At 37.8% G+C, this 25,055-nt stretch overlaps 1 protein-coding gene across 2 annotated transcripts in view; it reads left to right on the top strand.

Annotated features, from left to right (window-relative positions):
* Positions 1-25,055, top strand: part of LOC114327015 (uncharacterized) — an 87,099-nt gene that overhangs the window by 33,076 nt on the left and 28,968 nt on the right. For both annotated transcript variants that reach the window (XM_050663052.1, XM_028275509.2), the window contains one exon: positions 2,743-2,954. In XM_050663052.1, the coding sequence (XP_050519009.1) occupies positions 2,743-2,954 (212 nt within the window). The remainder of the gene's footprint in view (positions 1-2,742; positions 2,955-25,055) is intronic.

Here is a 25,055-nt window from a genome sequence, read left to right as displayed (position 1 = left end):
CACACACACACACACACACACACACACACACACACACACACACACACACACACACACACACACACACACACACACACACACACACACACACACACACACACACACACACACACACACACACACACACACACACACACACACACACACACACACACACACACACACACACACACACACACACACACACACACACACACACACACACACACACACACACACACACACACACACACACACACACACACACACACACACACACACACACACACACACACACACACACACACACACACACACACACACACACACACACACACACACACACACACACACACACACACACACACACACACACACACACACACACACACACACACACACACACACACACACACACACACACACACACACACACACACACACACACACACACACACACACACACACACACACACACACACACACACACACACACACACACACACACACACACACACACACACACACACACACACACACACACACACACACACACACACACACACACACACACACACACACACACACACACACACACACACACACACACACACACACACACACACACACACACACACACACACACACACACACACACACACACACACACACACACACACACACACACACACACACACACACACACACACACACACACACACACACACACACACACACACACACACACACACACACACACACACACACACACACACACACACACACACACACACACACACACACACACACACACACACACACACACACACACACACACACACACACACACACACACACACACACACACACACACACACACACACACACACACACACACACACACACACACACACACACACACACACACACACACACACACACACACACACACACACACACACACACACACACACACACACACACACACACACACACACACACACACACACACACACACACACACACACACACACACACACACACACACACACACACACACACACACACACACACACACACACACACACACACACACACACACACACACACACACACACACACACACACACACACACACACACACACACACACACACACACACACACACACACACACACACACACACACACACACACACACACACACACACACACACACACACACACACACACACACACACACACACACACACACACACACACACACACACACACACACACACACACACACACACACACACACACACACACACACACACACACACACACACACACACACACACACACACACACACACACACACACACACACACACACACACACACACACACACACACACACACACACACACACACACACACACACACACACACACACACACACACACACACACACACACACACACACACACACACACACACACACACACACACACACACACACACACACACACACACACACACACACACACACACACACACACACACACACACACACACACACACACACACACACACACACACACACACACACACACACACACACACACACACACACACACACACACACACACACACACACACACACACACACACACACACACACACACACACACACACACACACACACACACACACACACACACACACACACACACACACACACACACACACACACACACACACACACACACACACACACACACACACACACACACACACACACACACACACACACACACACACACACACACACACACACACACACACACACACACACACACACACACACACACACACACACACACACACACACACACACACACACACACACACACACACACACACACACACACACACACACACACACACACACACACACACACACACACACACACACACACACACACACACACACACACACACACACACACAACATTTAATACCTTTTTATCAATTACTAATTTCACTGACATCATTCTATCACTCGTTCTTACAACTTATATCTACTACGTTACCTTTCATTTCAGTATCAACAATTATACCAACTCCGTTTCTAGTGTTACTACTCCCTACATACCACAATTTGTATCCTTCACCTAGTTCTTTCGCCCATTCTCCTTTCCACCTAGTTTCTTGAATACAAGCAATTTGAACTCTTCTTCGTTTGAGCGCATCCACTAACTCCAGACTCTTACCTCTAAGACTACCAAGATTCCAAGACCCTATCCTGATTTTTCTAACCTGTAATGGTGTTCCGCCTGAGATAGTTTTCACCCGGAGATCCAAGCGGAGGCTCATTTTACTTCCGGAATATTTTACCTCAGGAGATGCCATCATTTCAGTATAAGTTTTATTGCGTTGGAGAAGGTCTTTTCATTATTCTGGCCTGAAATTTTTTTTTTTTTTGGATATTTGATGCCTGAATGCCTTTTCTATCAGCATCATACTCTACCCAGCACGTTTAGCCAATACACCACCAATGCAACCAAAGTGCAGTATTACCCCACACCTGCCTGCATTTTTCTGTATAGGTCAGGATCCCTACTGTAAGGACTGCCCTATAAGTCAATATATTGTTGCCCGTATCCCGCCACTAGAAGGCACGTACTTTATTCGGGATACGAAAAGAGTTAGGATATCTAATAATATACCAATTTTTAGAATTCTGCTTTTGACCAACATTCTGCTTTTAATTTTTTTAGGTGTGGTGGAGTCCTTGCCCAAGCAGGGAATGCCCCGACGATGAAGAACTAGATTTAGTTCTCGACTTTTGCATGGACCATTGTCTATTAAAGGAAGCTAAGCAAGCAAAGAACAAGAAATTAATTAAAGCAAATCCACCGAAGAGACCTTGCGATGATGAAGATCCTGGAGATAAGGATGACCTAAATTTCCACATAAAAAAGAAACAAAGGTATGAAGTTTTTGCATTTTTTCAGTTGAATAATTTTAAAATATATTTAATATGAAGAAGGTAAGTGAAAGCTGGTAGTCCAAAAAATAAGGTGACTTCACGCATCCAGGTATTGAGTTTTGTGTAGGTACCTCGATAACCCAAAACAATACGAAACAAAATGAAAACAATATGTAAAAACTCGTCTATCGTCTCCTTTAGGTATCTACAAACCCATAACACTTCAAGTTGAAGCGTGTTTTTACCGAAAAAAATCATAGTAAACAAAACTTTGTTAAAGGAAAATATTTATTTTGGATATTTGTGTTCGAGAATTTGATCTGAGCACTAGTCTGCTTAAGTTTTCAAAGAGGAGTAACGTCAAAACAAGCAGCCCAAACTGTAAGTTTAATTGGAGATGGACGATCGCAGCAATGTCTTGCTGATTTTAACGGAATCCACTAATCCAGCGTTTCAAGAGCTTTAAGAAGGTATAGAGATAGTACGGGATACACAAGAAGACCAGTTCCAGGACGAACCAGGTTCACGAACTTCGCAGATGAACGTTATTTACATCTGCAGACTTCACATACACATCATGCTACTGCTAGACAATTGCGAAATGACCTTTCCACAGATCGTAATGTTTGAATAAGTGCCAATTTGGTTAGAAACAGATCAAGGGAAATTGGAATCAGAGCCAGAATGCCTGCTACTGCTCCACTGTTAACCAGGGCACATTGTATGGCTCGTTTATGTTTTGCGCCAGGACATGTGGATGGGGATTTTTGGTGCAAAACTTAAACGAGCTTCAGTTACACGGTGTGCGCAGGTTAACAGAGAAGCAGTAGCAGGCACTCTGGCTCTGATTCCAAATTCTCTTAATCTGTTTCTAACCGAATTGGCACTATACGAACCGAAGATTACCAGTTGTCTAGCTGTAACATGATGTGTACACAAAGTCTGCTTCCTTCGAACCACCTCATACTGTTAAGATGTGACTTCAATTATTATTCATTCATTCATTAGCATTAACAGTTATAACATTAACAGGTCAAATGCCAGTGAAACGTTGATGGAAAATAAAGTTTGACAGGATGTTTATATGTCATAAGAAAATGTGACGTGTTATGCACTTTGGAGAACAATTGTCCACGGTGGCTCAGAATCGAAAGAGATATGGGGATGGATCTTTAAGGAATGTTATGAGTATACTCTTATTAGCTTAGAAAAATAAAAAAATAGAAAAATCAAAATAAGGATATCAAAACAAAATAAAATATTGGGCGCCACTGGTTACCTAAAAGGAACCAAAAATTATACGAAAAATAGAAATAATAAGGGAAAGATAGATAGCTAAATCAAAATAAAACAAAAACATAGTCACACAGAATATACACAATATACAAAATACTTATAACCTAACTTACCTTATCTTACTCTATAATATACTCAGCCAATTTTTTATTGTTCTTACGATACAAGAGAGAAGGAAAAGAGAAATAATAAGATTGTATTTAGCAAATTAAACATTATTTATTAAAACAAAAAAATGAATCTAAATTTGTGATCTCTTACGGTCAACAAATAGAGATCGTGATTACCAAAAAAATCAAAATAGAAAGTTTACAAAATATACCTTGTTTATCAGTCCTGATTTTTCTTGGTGGTTGTTAAGTCCAAAGCGCGATTTCACTTCACTAAAGTCACTAAATTGATACAACAAAAGTACATAAGGTTATCCATAGTTCATTAAAAAAACTCCATAGTTCATAAAAAAACTCCATAATTCATCAAAAAACTTTTGTAGAAAAATTCAGCATTGTCAAAATAAATTAGCACTTACTCAAACAAAAATATTTAAAAAAAGAATTTGTTATCTAGTTCATTAACAGAATCAGAAAATACTAGCAAACTTTAGGCTTTAACTGGGGTGTTGAACTAGTAAGATCAAAAGAAAACTTCTTAACTTCTGCCTTCATGTAAAGAAATATTTCAATTCAATTCAGTTTATTGATTTTTTTTAAAGAAATATGGTACCAATAGTGGTACAAAAATATCGCGTTCGCTTATAAACAGCTGCACGCAGTGGCCTGCAGATTGCTTAAGCCATATCCGAACAAACACTAACCAAACACAAGAATTTATGCAATAAAATTGCAAAACTTAATCTGGAACTTCACTACTAATTTTGCCGGCAACCGCATCTGGCGGCCCGAGGCACCGGTCACTTCTCTCTCTGCCAGACAAAACTTAACTTGATGGCGGCCCTAATGGAACTAACTAACTCGATCTCCCCAAACTCCAATCTTCTAAAATTCAACGCCCTCTCTAGAAATCATTCAATCCTCCCAAGAATAATTCTACCACAAACCAACAGACTTGGCAGCCAATTAATCAAAATCTTCACCAATAGAAAAGAATAAAATCAATCTCTGACAAACTTCTAATTCTATGTCAGCCAATAAGAACCCACTCATTTTCTGTAAGCAGTTTCCTCCAGGTTCCCATCAAAAACGCTTAAGTCAGCTCTAACCATCTGGCTCCGCTGAACAATCTCACAGCTCTTATCGTTATAAGATAAACATTTCTCACAGTCTCAAAGTCGGTAGCGACAGTAATCTGAGCTTAATAAGTACCATTTATCAACAAAATTTCAGACTTAAGTCTCGAAAAACCATTAAACTTGTTTGAAGCAATGCCGCCTCTGGAGAATATAAACAATTTGAGGCACTTACGATGCCTACGTCAAATTCCTGAGAAAGATAAACAACACAATATCAGACGATCGATCCAATATTATGAATTACGAAAAATACACAATATTTAGCATTGTGAGAAAACGAATTACGTGGTACAAACATACTCCAGAGCGATAGATTTGCGAGACTCAACAATCTCTGAAAACAAATATGAATTCAACGATTCTAACATACAGGGCGTACTATAAATGCGGTCTTAACACAAAAAGATTAAGAGGTAATAGAATAGTCAGTGATTTGAAAATACTATTGACCTTTGCACCCGTTACACAGTAAGAGCTAGTTAGCCATATTATCATATTTTAAACTTTGTAATTTCTCCCAAGTCCCAAGTGTCGATTTAAATAAAGTACTATTATCTTAAAATTGGTGTTTCACTATCGGCGATAAGAAGTTCAGCTGAGCCGATCTTGTTCATGGTAACGGTTCAAGATGTAAATACCGTTCATCTAGAGCAGTGTTTCCCAAACTTATCTAAAGCGCAACCCCTTTTTGTTAAAAAAATTATTCACGACCCCCTACTCATCACCCAAACCAAAATAGCGACAAAAATAGCGTGCCTAATTTACAACTGATGGTTTCACAAATTTTATTTTACTTTACTGTTTAAATTCAAACTAAATACATTTAAAAAATTCAACAATTATTTTAATAATTGCGATCTGTCCAACTAGTACACTAGTAGTACTTCTGCCAGACTAGCATTTACAATAAAAATAAATAATAAATAGTCGACTGCACATTGTACACCGCGACATCTTTGTGTCTACATCGCAATACTTTTCCATGATATTCGCGAAGGCTCTACTCCTTACTTCGCTACTAGATGGCACTCTGGAACGTTCTCGTAGCCTCGTTTTGGCTTTATATAAGCGGCGATGTGCAATGAGACCTCAGTTCGAAACAGCACGTTGTGGCGAATGCAGCGGTATTAAGTAATGAGTAAATATTTTGCGACTTACGTATTCCTGTTTACGTATTTACGTCTACGATAAATTACAAATTATGGATAAGTTTTTAAAAAGAAGTGCAGAACCATCTACGTCTGAAAGTGGCAGTAATAAAAAGAAAAACAGACTTTACAGTGATGAATATCTTAAATATGGTTTTACAATTATTTCCAATAAACCACAATGTGTTATTTGTGGAGAAGTATTGTCAAACGAAAGCATGAAGCCATCAAAGTTACTTCGACATTTAAATAGCAAACATCCAGATAAAAAAGACAAACCCGTAGAATTCTTTGAAAGAAAGCTGAACGTCTTTCACAAACAGCAAGATACTTTTCAATTGGCAACCACTACTAACGAAAAAGCATTATTAGCAAGTTATAAAGTTGCTTATCGCGTTGCCAAAACTAGTAATCCGCACACAATTGCTGAAAATCTGATTTTGCCAGCAGCTGTTGAAATGGTACATATTATAATGATTGGTGAAAAAGAGTCTGCAAAGTTAAAAACAATACCTCTGTCAAATAATACTATCCAAAGAAGAATTAGTGATATGGCAGAAGATATTCAAGCGCAAGTTGTGGAAAATCTTAATAAATGCACGTACTTCTCTCTTCAAATGGACCAATCCACGGATATATCTAACTGTGCCCAATTTATTACGTTTGTAAAATATGATACAAATAATGGCATTCAAGAAGATATTTTATTTTGTTCCCCATTGGAGACCAATACCACTGGAAAATGTTTATTCGACAGTTTTGTGAAACGCACAAGTAAATATGTTATTGACTGGGGAAAATATATTGCTATATGCACAGATGGCGCTAAAGCTATGACAGGACATCAATCTGGTCTTGTGGTCAGATTACAAGAAATAATGCCTAATGCCACATGGAGACATTGTTTTTTACATCGAGAAGCTCTGGCGTCAAAAGCTTTACCTCCTGAAATGGAATGTGTTATGAAATCCATCATTAAAGTTGTAAATTCCATTAAAGGAAAAGCTTTACAGACCCGCATTTTTCGAAAAATCTGCGAAGACATGGGTGCCATATTTCAAAATCTTCTTTATCACACCGAAGTAAGGTGGCTTTCAAGGGGCAACGTCTTAAAAAGAGTATTTGACTTAAGAGCAGAGCTTTTAATGTATTTTAAAGATGAGAAGTCCCCATAGGAAAATCAATTTTCCGATCCTATTTGGCTTTTGAAACTAGGTTTCCTTGCTGATATATTGGAACAATTAAATATTTTGAACAGTAATTTGCAAGGTCGCGACATTAATATAATTACAGCCACAGATAAAATTAAGGGGTTTATAAGAAAAATAGATTTATGGTCAACTTCACTTGGCAAAAAGCAGCTCGATTCATTCCAGTGCGTTCAGGAAATTATAGAAAATGTATGTTATAGTGCTACAAATTTTGAACAAGTTTATGCAGGCATGCAAGTTACTTTGCTTAATTTAAAACAACAACTCTGTGATTATTTCCCCGAAGAAATTCAAAACAGTTAAGACAGTTGCAGATGGATACTGAATCCGTTTTTAGCCGATTCCTTTCAACATGCTGAAATACCAATAAACATGAAAGAACAACTTATTGAAATATCAAGTGATGGAATGTTGAAGCTCCAATTTTTTTCCCAGAACCCGGACGAATTTTGGACCAAAAAGATGCAGGAATACCCTCAGTTGGCGAATGAAGCTGTAAAATGTTTGGTTCCATTTGTAACATCATATTTATGTGAGTTAAGTTTCTCGTCTATGACTGCCATTAAAACAAAAGTGAGAAATCGTCTCGTACTTGAAAACTATATAATTGTGTGTGTCTCAAATACACAGCCTAGATTTGAAAGACTAGTTTCAAAAAAACAGGCGCATGGGTCTCATTAACATTGCAATATTTGACTTTATTTTTTTCTTTTACTTTTAAGGACTTTTAATATTTAGTTTTATGTTTCGTTTGATAATTAATTGTTAATTTTTATTTACGGCTTTATTAAAATAAAAATACATGATTTAACAAAGTAGTGCTTTTGTCTAATTTTGGAAATTTCCGGCGACCCCCCTAGTACCTCATTGCGACCCCCCAGGGGGTCGCGACCCACACTTTGGGCAACACTGATCTAGAGGTTTAAGCACCTGAAAGTCTTGGAACTGGTCTTCTTCTGTATTCTCCACTTTCTCTATACCTTCTTAAAGCACTTGAAACGCTGGATTGGTGGATTCTAATAACATCATCAAGATATTGCTGCGATCGTCAATCTTCAATTAAAGCTACAATTTGGGCCTCTTGTTCTGACGTTGTATTATTCATTTTTTTTAAGAACGTACTTCCTCATTGAAAACTCAAAACATGCACAGATCAAACTCTGGAACACAAATGTCCAAATTAAATATTCTGTTTTAACGTTTTGTTTACTGTTTTTCCTGTTGCAAAAACACACTTCAACTTGAAATGTTATGGGTTTATAGACACCTAAAGAAGAAGATAGACGAGTATTATAATATTCTGCTTAAAATTAAAAATTATTTCTAAATTGTTTTTCTGTTCAAAAATTATGCGATACCTTTTGTGATTAGTGTATAAATATAATACAAGAATTAAAAACCGCTAAACTCCGTAAAAATTAGTGGCGCATACAATATTCCTGCTACAAAAGATCTGATATGAATATTACGTGGCGCGAAACTTTATTTTCATTTTGATGCAAAATAAAATTTTAGGATGAAGATGAAGTAGTTTTCAATCCTAATAGCAATATTAATAATATTTAAAAATATTAAAATATTACTAAAAGATTTTTAAATTGAAAACTTATTGGTCCATTTTCATGCTGAAGCGAATAAGACAAGAGGGAATTCAGAAACTTACAATTCACGACCCCGTCTGTTCAGCTGGTAAATTCCAACAGAAAATGGACCTAGTTACTCAAAGAAGTAACGACCAATATAAAAATAAAATAAAAATTCCATTTTTACTCAGTTGCAATGCGAAGGCTAAACAATCTTATTTTTCAATTAAAATACGGAGCGCAGTGCAGCCCTCTGAATCGACGCTTTTCGACCCTTATTGGAGTCTCATCGGAGAGAACGTAGGCCTGCTACTCCATACTCCAATTGACCAACACCGAGAGTTCATCCCCCTCCCTCTTGTAGGGGGGTGTGAGTGTGCACCCGCCACTGGCGAGAACTGCCGTTCTCTGGTAATATACGTATAAATAAGATCACAAATGAACCTAGTCTTGGAATTAATAAACAAGCTCAAAATACTGCTGTTAATTTTTTATACTGTAATTTATTCATATACAACTCTTTTTGTTTAAATGTTTTTCCTACTTTCTAGTTTAATCCTCTTCATATCATTGACAAATATTAATATGATTAATATTCAAGGAGCAGTCCTATCTACATACATATGTAAAATGCGGAATGCCGTGGAATTAATAATCTGCGTGAATTATTACTCAGGACCTGCAGTTATTCAAAATAAAATATTAAATTTCTCCGACTGAACGGCAGAAAACAACAAAAAGGGAAAACAAAATAATTAAAAATATGGATTATTCGAAATTTAATTTGAAACTCAGGAACAATAGTATTCAGATATACACTACAATAATTGTTAAATAAGATATCAGATATTTAAACATATTTTATAAATAGTTAAATTTTGTTTCAACCATAAGAAAATAGGTAATACGAGGTGTATTATTATTATCTCAGGATTATAGCAAATTAAATTAATTTCAATATGGGTCAGTTCAATTTAATTTCTTGGTATTATTGTTATTCTTCTTCTTCAGCCTGTTTTTATCCACTCCTGGACAAAGGCCTCTCCATGAGTTCTCCATTATTCTCTGTTTTGTGCTATTTGGTGCCAGTTTCTTCCTATTTTGATGTTGTCTAGCCATCGTTTTTCACAGCACACTCCGACCTAATAAAGTAACAGGGATAGCCAAGGTCAACGCACGTTTCTCGGGTGCTCCCATAGATATAATAACACGTAGATTAGGCCAGGTCCGAAAAATATCGTAACGCGGAGCAGTTCGGGTCGGTGGTCTATCTATCTATCTCTCTACCGGCGCTTAACTTTCTCTCTCTAGCATATGATGTCCGCCGCCTCTGTGTTTGTGTCGTTCCATTACTCCCACCTCTTGGTAGATACGCTTACACTCGCACTACAAAGATAGCTAGACAACCGTACTTAATATTGGCTTTACACCCCGATGCATTGAGTGGCATATAACTAGCCAGGTCTATTGTTAGCATGTCTCTGGGTGCTCCCTTCTGTAGGATGACCAGAGACATGTAAAGAGGATAGACTTGGCTAGGGATATGCCACTCAATGCATCGGGGTGTAATGTAGACATAGGATTGAGTGGTCTTGCCATCTTTGTCACTCACCTGCGCGGGGTCGTTTAGTTAAAAGAGATAGATAGCCCACCGATCGACCATTTCCATGCTGTTTCCGCGTTACGCTTTTTTGGTGAGTATGCCGAGTCTAGGCTTAATATGTCAATGAGGATGACACTACTAGTCTCATTTCTGCAGGTTTCTGCACGTCGTTCCTTGTCACTTTCTTTATATCAGTCTATATCTGTAAGCACTGTCAGTCTTCATTTCCTTGAGAAAAATACGATGCCATATTTATTTGTTTATTTTTTTCATAAATAGCGTTCAAATAGTGCATCCAGAACCAAAAGTGTTCAGTGAATTACAGCAGCTGTGTTTTATTCCAAATGTGTAAAATTTTGGTATAGTTATAACTGATGAATAAATGATAATATTGTGTAAATATATCCTGTAGTTGTTTTAGATTTTTACATTTATAATAAATATTATATTTTATAAACATACATATTATAAACATTTTTATAAATAAAAATGGTATTCTACATTTTATTCTTTAATTTTTTAACCACATTGGCATTTTAATGTAATGGAAAATAAATATAACCTCAAAATACAAGGAAATCCAAATAGTATACGAAACATAATATATTACAAACATTAATTGTTAAAAAAATATACAGATATATTAATCAATGGTATATTGATATTATCAATTAACGACACAAACATTATTGTATAGGATAAGGATTTTGTTATTTTAAGGTTATATTGATTTTCCCTTATATTAAAATGGGTTCACAATCCCAGTTAATTTTACAAGCTTTTTAAATTTACCGCCAATAGTTATGCTCCCCACCACTGGGCAATGCGAAAATCGTCGTTTTACTCGTTAACACGATACCCGATACCCCTCTATGGCTCAGTCAGTGGTAAGAGCGCCTGCCTTTGGATCGAAAGGTCCGAATGGTCGTGAGTTAGAATCTCACCAGGGCAGAAATTTTTCGTTTATTAAAAATTAATAAATGAAAATAGTTTCTGTCCTAGTGGGATCGGTACTCACCGGAGGGACCGCAGACGTTCGGATACAAGTAGCGTCTTTTTTCAAAGCAATGACGTCGACTTTGCAAAGTAACAAGACACTTACTCAACACACACACTACACTGAGTTAGTGAGAAGTTATAGTCTAAAAAATCATTATGAAATTGACTGGCCAGTTGGTTGTGAAAACCAGTGCCAATGAAACACAAAACACACACACACACACTCGTTAACACGGAACTTGCATTAATAGGTATCCTTTTTGTGGTCTTCCTCTACTACGACTGTGCTCACGTGGTCTCCAATGTACAATGTCTGTCGTCCACCTCTCGATGTTTTGTCGTGCCACCTGTCCTACCCAGTTCCATTTCATTTGCGCAATTCTTCCAATTACATCTACCTTCATTATTTTTCGCACGTCCTCATTTCGTATATGTTCCCTCAGAGATACTCCTAATGCCTCCTCTACACATCGGCAGACGCGTCCGCGGACGACATCCGCAGATGTGTAGATGGGGTAATTTGGTCGTCTGTCGTTTATGTATCACGTCGGTAGGTGCGTCTGCAAGGCATCCGTTAGTTTTCGGTTTTTAAAGCAGAGATCAAAGGGTTTTAGTGCGAACGTCCGACGCCTGTCCACACATCTGACGACGCATCAGTTTTCGCAGTGAATTCAAAGTGAACACATGTTTCTTCAGTTTTGTGTGTTGTTAATATTTAGCCGAAATGGCTATGAGTTCTAAAGAAACCTTCAAATTCATAGTGTTGTATCAGCTGTTTTATGTATAGCCAGCACCCACCACCTTCATCTTTTCCATTACTTTAATGATTCTACTCTCATGTACACTCAAGTAGTACCTAGTTGAACGTACTAAATAGATATATATGTGGCAGCTATGGTCATGCTGGCGTGGATATTGCGTCTCCCGAGAATTCACACAGACTGAACGACCTACAGATGTGTACAGATATGTGGTCAGCTTGTGAAGATACATCTGCCGATGCATCCGCAGACGCGTCTGCCGATTTGTAGAGGAGGCATAACATTGCTCGTTCGATCGCCCGCGCTCTCTGTGTCGTTCTCAATTTATTGGATGATACATATGTGAGTGTCATGGTCTCCATCCCGTAAATCTTAACTGGTAGAATACAACTGTTAATTACCCTTTTCTTTTGATTTAATAGTATCTTTTTTTTTTTCAACACATCACTGAGTCTTCCTGCTGATGTCCAAGTCATTCGAATCTTTCTTGTTATCTCCGCCGTTTGATTCTGTTTGCCTAGTTTGATCGTGTCATGGGCGTCCACAGGGAGGGGCAGAGGGGGGCAGCTGCCCCCTCCTGCCCCCTAGAGAGGACGAGGCGAGTGTAAAATTGGTGAATAAGCAATATAGAAAAATACAAAGTTGTAACTTAATCTTGATTTTGAATGCAACCACTCTTTCTACATTCTAGCTGGGACGAAAAAACCACATAAACGTAACAAAACTTTAATGAAAATTTGAAATCTTCTATTCGAATCTTTTTTTCCACTGTGCGTCACACAGATTAAATTTAGTTGTGAACGATTTGAATAGTTTAAATGAAGTGCGAAATACTATTGCAACTATTAAAGATACAACCAATTTCTTCCGTGAATCAGTATTAAGAAGGAATATGATAGCAAATATCCCTAGCCTTTGCGAAACACGGTGATTCGAGAAATACAAGGTAATTAGGGTTTTTCGAAAAAATTTCATTGAAATTGTACAGGCCTTGCAAACCCTATCCGTTGAAGGAAATTTGGTCACTAGAAAAACATCTTATCAGTTGCATTCTGTGGCAGGATTTATCGTCGCTGTCATTTTGATTGCAAAATATTCTGAATACCTAGAGCCTATAGTCAACCGCGTACAATCTGCGCAAACTAATGTTTTAAAAGTAGCGGAACATATTCTTCAAATCATGGATATTTAAAAAAACACAGACAGAACGCAGAGAACGTAACAAACACTTTATTGCATGAAACTATGAAACCAATAAGATAGTGCCGAAGAATGCGGTTTTGAATTATCTACCCCTAGAACTGTAGACAAGCAACAGCATAGAAGCCATCAACCAGCTGATACGCCTAGTAAATACTGGAGGCGATCCATGATTCTTTCATATCTTCTCTAGAGACACGGTTTTCCGAAGAAAATACGCCAGCCTTCTGTCTGAGTCTTCTGCATCCCAAGCATTTTTCAAAAATTGTTTTAAATAGCCTTAAATTAGAACAACTGAGACAATCCTTAAACCACTATGAAATAAATGGAATAGATGCAGAGCTAGAAGTATGGGTAGAACATTGGAATAAAAACCGCCTTATGAGTTAGACTGCTTCAACACTCTTGAAATTTTTGAACTGGTTCGAGCGTCCACTACTTTTTATCCGTTAACAAAAAAATTGCTGGAAATTCTCGTAACATTGCTTTGCACTACGTGTACAGTTGAGAGGTCGTTCAGCAGTCTTCAAAGAATAAAAACATGGTTGCGGAGTACAATGGTCGAAGAATGCCTTAATGGGTTAGCTCTAATGAGCATTCATCGAAAACAAATATTACCAAAAAAGAAAGGGTTTGTAGAAAAAGTTTTACAAGAATTTACAATAATTGATCCGCGTAAATTGTTGTTTAAATAATAGTGTTTAGGAACAGACAATTTATCTTGCTTCACAAATCGAAGGCTTATCCAGGAGGAAATAAACTTGTTAAATTTGCTTCACGTTTTTGTAAAAAGTATTAAAAAAGTTTTTAAATATTTAAATTATATTTAGTTTGCTTCATTTTTTATGAAGTCATTGAGTTATAATTTTGGCTTCAAAAACGTTATTTTCAAAACTTTTCTGAGGAAAACCCCTTCACCCTCTCCCCTCTCTGAAGACTCTCAATTTACGTCTATATTTATTATTGCTTATCTAACCAATTTTTTTATTTCTGAAATCTGCCCTCCCCTAGTTTTGATCCTGCGGACGCCCATATGGCCTAGGTATATATACTCTTCGACTCTAATAGTCGTTAAAAATATTGTACTTACATTTTGTAAACATTAAAACAACCTTACTTTAATAATAGAATTAATAATATTGTCGTATTTATTTGAAGATAAAGGCTAACGTATGCCAGTTGGATTTCCTCACAATGTACGTTATCTTTTGTATAGTAGTGATTATAGTGATGTAGTGATTAAAGAATAACGTAAGTCAATTTACTTTATCAATTATTTCGAAAAACCTGGTCTTCCTCTGTTTGGTTTACCTCTTCTTAGTCTCCATTGAGTTAACCTGCGTGTCCACCATCATCCTTCATCCTTACCATGTGACCAGCCCATCTCCATTTAAATCTGTAGTCACCCTCACAATATCTGTAACTCTTCGGTTTTGTTCTGTTTCGTGAGTCTTTATTTGGGATCTTGTCTTTTACGAATATTATTACTCCTATCATTAAACTTTCGATCCTCCTTTTTGCTATTCTTAGTTTTGAAGTATTGTTTTTTGTTAGGGACAGCTTTTCCGCACCGTAGGTCATTACTGTCTGAACACATTGGTCGAAGACTTTCCGTTTTAGATGAATCAGCATGTTGAACTTTACCATGAAAATATAGGAAAGAGTAATTGATAGACGGATACGTGAAGAGACCGAAATATCCGAGAATCAATTTGGCTTTATGCAGGGCAGATCAACAACAGATGCAATTTTCATTATAAGGCAGTTGATGGAAAACACAGGAGTAAAGAAACAAACGCTCATATCGTATTCATTGATCTTGAGAAAGCATATGATAGAGTTCCTCGAGAGATTCTGTGGTGGGCACTCAATAAGAAAAGAGTCCCTGGTGAATATGTAAAGATTGTGAGGGATATGTATGAGGGAGTAACGACTAGTGTTAGGAGAGGTGTGGGAGAGACTGATAAATTTCATGTGAAAGTAGGATTGCACCAAGTCTCTGTACTTAGTCCGTATTTATTCTCATTAGTTTTGGACCAGATAACAGCGAAACTACAGGGTAACATTCCATGGTGCTTAATGTATGCTGATGATGTCGTGTTAGTAGGAAATAGTGAAAGAGACTTAAAACAAAAACTGGAACAGTGGAGGCAAGCTCTGGAGGAAAAAGGTTTAAAACTTAGTAGGGCAAAAACAGAGTATTTGGAATGTTCATTTAAAGATGGAGTTACTACAAATAAAATGGTATCTTTGGATGGTGAACTGATTGTAAAAAGCAATAGTTTTAAGTACCTGGGATCGGTATTACAGAGTAATGGAGAAATAGATGGAGATGCATGCAGTAGAATTAGGGCTAGATGGATGAAGTGGAAAGAAGCGAGTGGTGTGTTGTGTGACAGAAAAATTCCAATGAAGCTGAAGGAAAAATTCTATAAAACAGCCATAAGACCGCCTATGATTTACGGAACTGAATGTTGGGCAGTGAAGAAGAAAGAGAAACAACGAATGTATGTGGCGGAAATGAGAATGCTTAGATGGATGAGTGGAGTGACAAAGAAGGATAAAATTAAAAATGAGTATATTAGGGGAAGTCTAGGTGTGGCACCAATTGATGCCAGAATGAGAGAGCATAGGTTAAGATGGTTTGGTCATATTCAACGTCGAGACGTTAATCACCCAATACGAAGAATAGCTGAAGTGCAGATTCCTGGAAGGAGTAGGAGAGGAAGACCAAAGAAGACCTGGGGGGAGACGATAAGGCAGGACATGTTGGTAAAGGGGATTGACATTGATATGACCCAAGATAGAATTGTGTGGAGAAATGCAATTAGGGAAGCCGACCCCGCATAGGGATAAGGCAAAGAGAATGATGATGATGATGATGAGCATGTTGCCGTCTTTAAATACGTTTTTAAGATCTCCACATGCTATCCATCCTTGTGTTATTTTTCTTAATAACTCACCACTATCATTCAATACTCTCCTCCAGATAATGCGACTCCAAACTCCCTGAAAAATAGCTATCCGACCGCCACTGACTGTACATCAACGGAAGCGTGTAGAGTTTAGGCACTTATACAGACACATACAGCATTCGAACGCCATTTAAATATGACCTTTTTTTTGATAATCTGTCACCCCGAAATTTTTATTTATAGCGATAAACTGTCCGAATAATTAAAAACAGTTCTGTAGCATGAGGAATTGGACACTTGAAAACTGAAACATCATCGGATTCAATTTATTTTTGAAATACAATTAAATACTGCAAACTGATGATGTGTTTTATAAAATAAAATAATACTTTTTTGGCGTTTCGAGTTCCAGGTCGGCAGCATAACTAGGGTGTTATTGAAAACTAATTATTATCAACGGTATTGATAACTTGGACAATTTATTATAAGTACAATTGTTCAACTGAAAAGTTCGTAGGCCAACATAGAAAGAATTTTTTTTTGATACAATTTGATTTTATTTTTCAGTATAGTTACCTTCGAGGGCAATGCAACGGTTATAGGGGTCATTTCGATACCATTTTTATAATACAATTTGTCTTTAGCCTCAAAATAAGCCTCAGTTTAGGCGATTACCTCTTCATTGGTGCTAAATTTGTTTCCAGCGAGCATTCTCTTGAGGTCAACAAACAAGTGGTAGTCGCGAGCCATATGTGGAGAATACTGCGGATATAATTCGAAGCCCAATCCATGAAATGTTGCCATCGTTTTCGTTGATTTGTGACCGTTTTGAAATAGGGCCGTTTTATGCGATTTCGTCCTTCAGACGCTTAAATAACGCGCCTTTAATAATGTACCTTATAGTCGCTGTTGCGTCTTTCCACGCTTTGGAGTCGGTTCATCACGTGCAGTCCACTGTCGATTGGACTCCGGTGTAAAATGAAGGAAACATGTTTCATTCATTGTAATATATCGACGCAAACATTTGGTTTTATTACGATTGAAGGAAGAGCTTCAAACACTTCTCAGAATCATCAATTCGTTGTTATTTTTAACCAGTGTGAGCTCTCGCCGCACCCATTTTGCACAGCGCTTTCGGATACAAAAATATTCATGCCGAATATATTCAACACGTTCCTTTAATATCTTTAATATCTGAAGTCACAGCTATCTCGAATAACTTCAATTTTTACGGTGATCCAAAATTATTTTCTGGACTTTTTTATGTTGTCGTCGGTAACAGCCTCTTTGGGGTGTCCACTACGTTCATGGTCCTGGGTGCTCATTTCGCCTCGTTTAAACTTACCAGACTATTTCTCAACCAAGCCAGCTTTGGCTTCAACAGTATTTTTTTTCGCCAAAAAACAGTGCTTTATTAAGACACGAAATCCTTTTTAACTCATTTGGAGAAAAAAACATATTTTTGATGCGTTACAGCATCATGGATGACCTGTATATTTATAACTAATTTTAAACTATGAAGTTTGTAGTTGCCTCGTATTTTTTGTAATATAGGTATGTAATATTTCGGTGGCGCCCAAAATCCCGATAGCCAAAATCCCGACGGCCAAAATCCCGACATGCAACAATCCTTGCATAAGCAAAAATCCCGACCACTACATTTTGAATATTTATTGTTTCCGTTTCAAATGCAATACCAAATCATATTGAAATATATCATATTGAAATTGAAAAATTAATTACTTACTAATAAGTACGGGTACCTACTAATTATTATGTATTTTAAAAGAAAAAATCATTAAACACTTCATTTTATAATATAAAAGCTATACTTAGTAAAATGGATGGTTGTAAGTGACATGATACTATCTACTACATCAGCGATTCCCTAACGGTGGTACGCGTACCACCAGTGGTACGCGACGATTATTAAGGTGGTACGCAAGCAGCCATAGGATATACACAGTAAAATTTACTGAGTTAATAACCAAGCAAGCAAGCAAGCAATTTGATTAAACCCGACCTGTGGGAGATGTCCACCCTATCGAAAAAGTACATTCGGGTGTAACAATTCATTGGGGCGAGGTGTTTTGACCCGAGTGTAAAACAGGGATCACCCCACCTCGCCCCAATGCCCCAGGCCATCCCTTTCCCCCCCATAGCACGCTGATGCGCGATGGGGGCACAACTATCGTAGCCAAATGCTCTTCACAATGGAACCCTGGGTAATAAGATTCCATTGTGGTGCCCTAATCGAATGCAAAAACTAGGCCCAGCGTGATGCGCTCTATGCCTTTATCCTCTTATTTACTTATCCGCGGGAACTAAAATTGCTTGGTTGCTTGGGGCCCAAGCCATTGCACCAGGCCCAACTGGGCTCGGTACAATGGCTCGGAGCCCAAGATCTTTTTGTGTTTTTTTTTTTTTTTTTGTTTTTTGTGTGATTTTTTTGTTGGCTTACGCCTTTTTTGTTTTTTTTTTTTGTGTTTTTTTGTTTGGCTTGCGCCTTTTCCTCTAATTTTCTACTGGTTTACTTACCTGATCGTGATGTTGGACCTACGCTTGGGTTTCGTGTTTTCTTCGGCACTTGGAGTTTCGAGCTACGAACTGACTACTATCACTTTTACTTTATTTTTCACTTTATCGCTTTAGTTCACTATTTGTTGTTTAGGACGTCTGTGCTTCCATCGGTGGAACGCGTCATACCCTAGCATCTCTCGCAGTATGTGGCTTGGGTGGTGCTCCAGATCCGCGAATTTGACCCTTGCCTTGTCTGTCATCACTTCGGTGACTCTCACCTGTTGCAGTTCTCTAAACAGGAATCGTTCTGCTACGTATCTTGGGACTCTGGCTGCTTCTCTTAGGCTGTTGTTATGGACTGCTTGTATCTTCTTTTTGTGGGTTTTACATACTTGTCCCCATGCGAGAGATGCGTATGTTAATACCGGTAATATTATGCTGTTTATTAGTCTTAACCTTGTTTTTAGTCTTAATTTACTTTTTCTGCCTGTGAGTCCTCTTAATGTTGCTCTCGCGAAGTTGGCCTTCTGGACTGTGGCTTCTACGTGTTTTTGGAAGGTTAATCCTTTGTCCATGATAACTCCTAGGTATTTTGCTTCATTTTTCCACTCGATGGGGGTGTCCTGTACCGTTAGCTGTTCTTCTGGCTGTTGTCTTCCCTTCTTGTATAGTACCGCTTGCGTCTTTTCTGAGTTGATGGCTATCTTCCATTTTATGCTCCATTCCTCGATGTCTTCTAGCGCTGTTTGCAGGTTGGTCACTGCTATGTCTACATTTCTGTGTTTGGCCGCTATCGCTGTATCGTCGGCGTAGAGGCTCATAAGGGTTCCTGGTGTTCTAGGTACATCGGCGGTGTATATTGTGTACAGCAGAGGTGACAGGACCGCTCCCTGGGGTACTCCAGCTTCCGGGCTTCCGAGGTCGGACAGGACTTGTCCTATCCGAACCCTGAAGCACCGGTCGCCTAAGTACGACGAGATTAGCCTCGTCATCGCTCCGCTGTACCCATAATCCCGCATTTTGTATAATAGCCCCTTGTGCCATACTCTGTCGAAAGCCTTGCTTACGTCCAGGAATGCTGCTCCAGTGTACTGCTTGTCGTTGAATCCAGCTGCTATGTACTCAGTTAGTCTGAGTACTTGTAGCTCGCTGGAATGCTCTGCCCTGAATCCAAATTGAGCTTCTGGGATTATATCTAATCTGGTTGTTTCCGCTTTCAGTCTGCTGAGAATGATTCTTTCCACTATCTTGCTGATCGCTGGAAGTAAGCTGATTGGCCTGTAGTTCTGCGGGAATGTGTGGTTCTTGCCAGGCTTTGGGATCATGATGACATGGGCCTCTTTCCATCTGTTTGGGAATATTTTATATCTTAATATCGCGTTCACTATATTTGTAAAGTACACTATGGCTCTCCTGGGCAAATACTTTAGGGCTCTATTTGTTATTTTGTCTAGACCAGGCGCTTTTCTCGGTGAACAGTTTCTAATATGTTCGTTAATTTCTTCCGGTGATGTTGGTGGAATGATGTCTTCTGGGTCTTCTGGTCTTTCTTCTTGTTCTTCGACTTCTTCCAGGAAGTCTGCGTCTTCGTCTTGGTGGAAATTTAACCTGCATTCTCTTTCGAGCGTGGACCTCATCACCTCTGCTTTTTCCTCAATTTTATATACCATGCCGTTTTCTCCATGGAGTGGTGGGATGGGTTTTCTGTCGCTTCTCATCATTTTCTGGAGCTTCCAAACATTTTTCATGTTTGAGTCTAGTTCTTCCATCTCTTGTACGTAGTTGTCCCATTTTTCGCTGCGGTGGTGTTGCAGAGCCGTTTTGACCTCTCTGTTTAGTGTATTTGCCCAGGTTTTGTCTACTCGGTTTCTTGTTCTTCTGGCTATTTGCTTCGCTCTATTTTTTTCCCTTATCAGGTCTTGTATTTCTTGTGGTATGTCTTTGAACCTTCCCGTGTGGATCTCGACTTCTTCCTCTGTTGTGCTGTTTCTGATTGCTTCTTGGATGATGTTTTCTAGTTCTAGGACTTTTTCTTCTATTTGTTGCGGGTCATTTATAACTGGCACTATATTTATTCCTTCACTCACTAATCTTTTATAATTTGTCCACTTTATTTTCTTTTTTATTCTTTTCGGCGGGTTTGTTTTGAGTTAATAACCCCACGGAGCGTGGGGGCGTCGCGTCTAGTTTGCATTAAGCTCCGCCTATTTTGCTGGCCAGCGCATCTATCGGCGACGCGAGTCAAACAGTGACAAAGCTATCGAGCGTCCGCACGCACGTCCAACCAGCTAGCATTCGTCAAATTACCTATCTAATTTGTTTTAAGTCAAGTTTAATATATTTGAATTAACATGGATAAGTGGCTTAGTAGTGTAAAAAGACCTTGTGCTCAAAATAATGTACCACCAAGTTCATCTCAAGAATTAAATTGTGCAGTGATTCAAGATGATGTTAAAAATTCTTTACCATCGAGTTCCACTTTGGAGCCAGATTGTGCAGTAAGTCAAGAAGATTAAATACCTACTAAAATTCGAAAAATTACTAGAAAATATGACCCACAATACATCAATATTGGATTTACGGTGACGGATGTAAATAATGAGCCACGCCCTCAGTGTGTCATCTGCTTTAAAGTTTTATCAAATCCAAGTATGAAACCCTCATTACTGAATCGTCATTTTAACACAAAACATTCTACATTAGTAAGCAAACCGAAGGATTTTTTCACCCGAAAATTAACAGAAATGAAAAGCACTAAGAAAGTCATGTCTTCATTTACTGGTAGTACCGAAAAATCAGAAGAGGCATCATTCTTAGTTAGCCTAAGAATTGCAAAGTCAGGAAAAGCTCACACAATTGGCGAAGAGTTGTTACCTGCAGCAAATGATATGGTTACCTGTATGTTGGGTGAGGCGTCAGCTAAAAAGCTAGAACTGATATCACTGTCCAATAATACCGTTCAACGTAGGATCGACAGTATGGCATCAAATGTTAAAAATAAAGTCATCAATCATGTAAAAAGTAGCGATTTCTTTCCGATACAACTTGATGAGAGTACAGATGTAACGAACTATGCTCAACTTATGGTTTACGTGCGGTATATACATATATGAAAATAAAATAATTAAGGAAGATTATTTATTCTGTGAGCCGTTATCAACACGAACTACCGCGGATGAAATTTTCAACAAACTGGATGAATTCTTTGCTGAAAATGGACTTGACTGGATGAATTGCGTTGGCTTCTGCTCTGATGGCGCTCGAGCTATGACAGGTAGATTCGGAGATGTAGCCACAAAAGTAAAATCTGTTGCTATGAATTGTACTTTTATGCATTGCAGTATACACAGACAAGCGTTAGCAGTAAAACGGATGCCCGAACAATTTAAAAATGTTCTCCAAGATGCAATCAAGGTGGTAAATTTTATTAAATCTCGGGCACTTAACTCTCGTTTATTTTCAAACTTGTGTTCCGAAATGGGCAGTAACCATATTCAGTTGCTGCTACATACAGAGGTTAGATGGCTTTCGCGAGGCAAAATGCTGAACAGATTATTCCAGTTACGTTCTGAGGTGCAGCTGTTCCTGATGGGGACTGATTTTGAATTACGCAATCGATTGACAGACGAACACTGGCTTATATCATTGGCATACTTATCAAACATTTTCAATCGCATCAACGCAACGACTTAAATCTAAGTTTGCAAGGTAGATCTACAAATAGATTTTCAGTAAATGACAAAATAAAAGCATTTATGAAGAAATTTCAAATGATTGAAAAGAGCGGGTCGAATGAGAACCTAGCATCCTTTACTAATTTAGAAAATTTTATAACTGAAAATGAACTTACAGTGAGTGAAATTGTGATCAATAACATCAAAAATCACAGCCAAATGATCGTTGAAATATTTAAAGAATATTTTAAAGAAGATTATTCGGAGTTCAATTGGATAAGGAACCCATTCGTTTCGGATCTGGATAGTGTTCGTGAAAATTTAAGTGTAAATGAAAAGGAACCTCTGACAGAGTTATCTTGCGATGGAGCTTTGCAAGTAGAATTCAACAAAGAAGAGCTGTGTGAATTTTGGCTAAAAGTTAAAAATGAATATCCATCGCTGTCCAGAAAAGCATTACTGTTTCTAATTCCATTTACAACCACATATCTCTGTGAGAGCGGATTTTCTGCTATGTTGATAATAAAAAATAAATATCGTAACAAGCTTAACATAGACACTAATTTGCGCCTGAAATTAAGTACAACTGAGCCAGATATTTCCTCTCTTGTCTCGAACATACAGCATCATTTTTCGCACTGAGTATATTGTATTTTTTCCTATAATTAATAAATAATAATGTTGTCATAAACAGTTGTTGCAGTTTTTATTACTTTACCATTTTCAAGGTTTTTTAAAGATTACCACAGTTCAGTGGTACGCTACTAATTTATAATTTCGTGTGTGGTACGCGAGATTAAAAGTTTGGGAACCACTGTACTACATGAAAGTAAACTTGATAGGCTATTGATTATGTATTTTAGAAAGGAAGTACGTTAACGGGGATTTATTATTTCATATAGTCAATGGACCTCTAAATATGGAGAAACCGCGGAGTGCTACCATTTAAAGGGGTGCGTTTTTGAGAAAGGGGTGGATTAGTCCCTAGGCACAGGGCGAATTAGGGTGAGTTCTATGCACTTTTGGTGCAAACACGTCTATACAGGAAAATTGTTCCAGGTTAAATTTGATGTCTAAATATCACATTTTAAAGTCAAAAATATTTTTTTTACAAAAATATACTCAAAAGAAAAACAAGAAAAAAACACGAAATAAAGCAATTTTGTTTTTGGCTCCATAACTTTTTTCCACAGAGATATAGGTCGGTATAAGCATTGCTTCATCGAAAAACAACTTACATTCTTCCTATTTAAAATGACGTTTGGAAGAAATCCGTATGATTTACAGTTTCCAAAATATGATTTTTCAAAGTTACTTCAAATTACTTGTTACATGCAATGCAATGCAATGTTACATTTAGTAGGAAGAAAAGTCAAGTACCTTTAAAATGGTCTCTTGTGGAAGGCTGTATAACTATTTTTAAGCAAGAGATGGTTTCTCAAAATTTTATTCTTTTAATGATTTTTGATATATTTTACAATTATTTTTAAATTTCTTATTATAACTTGTTTTATTGTAAATTTAGGTATATATATTTTCCAACAAAAGAGAAAGCTTATTTTCTTTACTTTAAAATGGTGTATTGTAAAAAAATCTAGAACTATTTTTAAACACGATTATAGTTTTTCAAAATTTGACATACACATGCAATAGGTCCCACTAAGTTGTAACGATATGGAAAACTTTTTTATTATTAACTTTATGAAAAAAGTTATTCTTTTTAAAATGCTTTGCATAGTCGAAGATCTAAGATATAATTATCAGATATGAAATTTGATCAATAGTGTACGAGGTTTGTTAAATAATATGAATTTCGCTCAAGAGTATAGTCCTGTCGCCAGGGGGGGTACAACGGCCTCCTTAATTCAGATGGACTTACCCAAGTTTTTTTTATATATTTTGACCCGCAGAATACGAATTTTTTGGGTAACAGTTGATCCGG

Source organism: Diabrotica virgifera, chromosome 1 (genome assembly GCF_917563875.1).
Source record: "Diabrotica virgifera virgifera chromosome 1, PGI_DIABVI_V3a".
NCBI lineage: Eukaryota > Metazoa > Arthropoda > Insecta > Coleoptera > Chrysomelidae > Diabrotica > Diabrotica virgifera.
The sequence above is the reverse complement of the archived record's forward strand: the minus strand, read 5'-3'. Positions and strand labels throughout refer to the sequence as shown.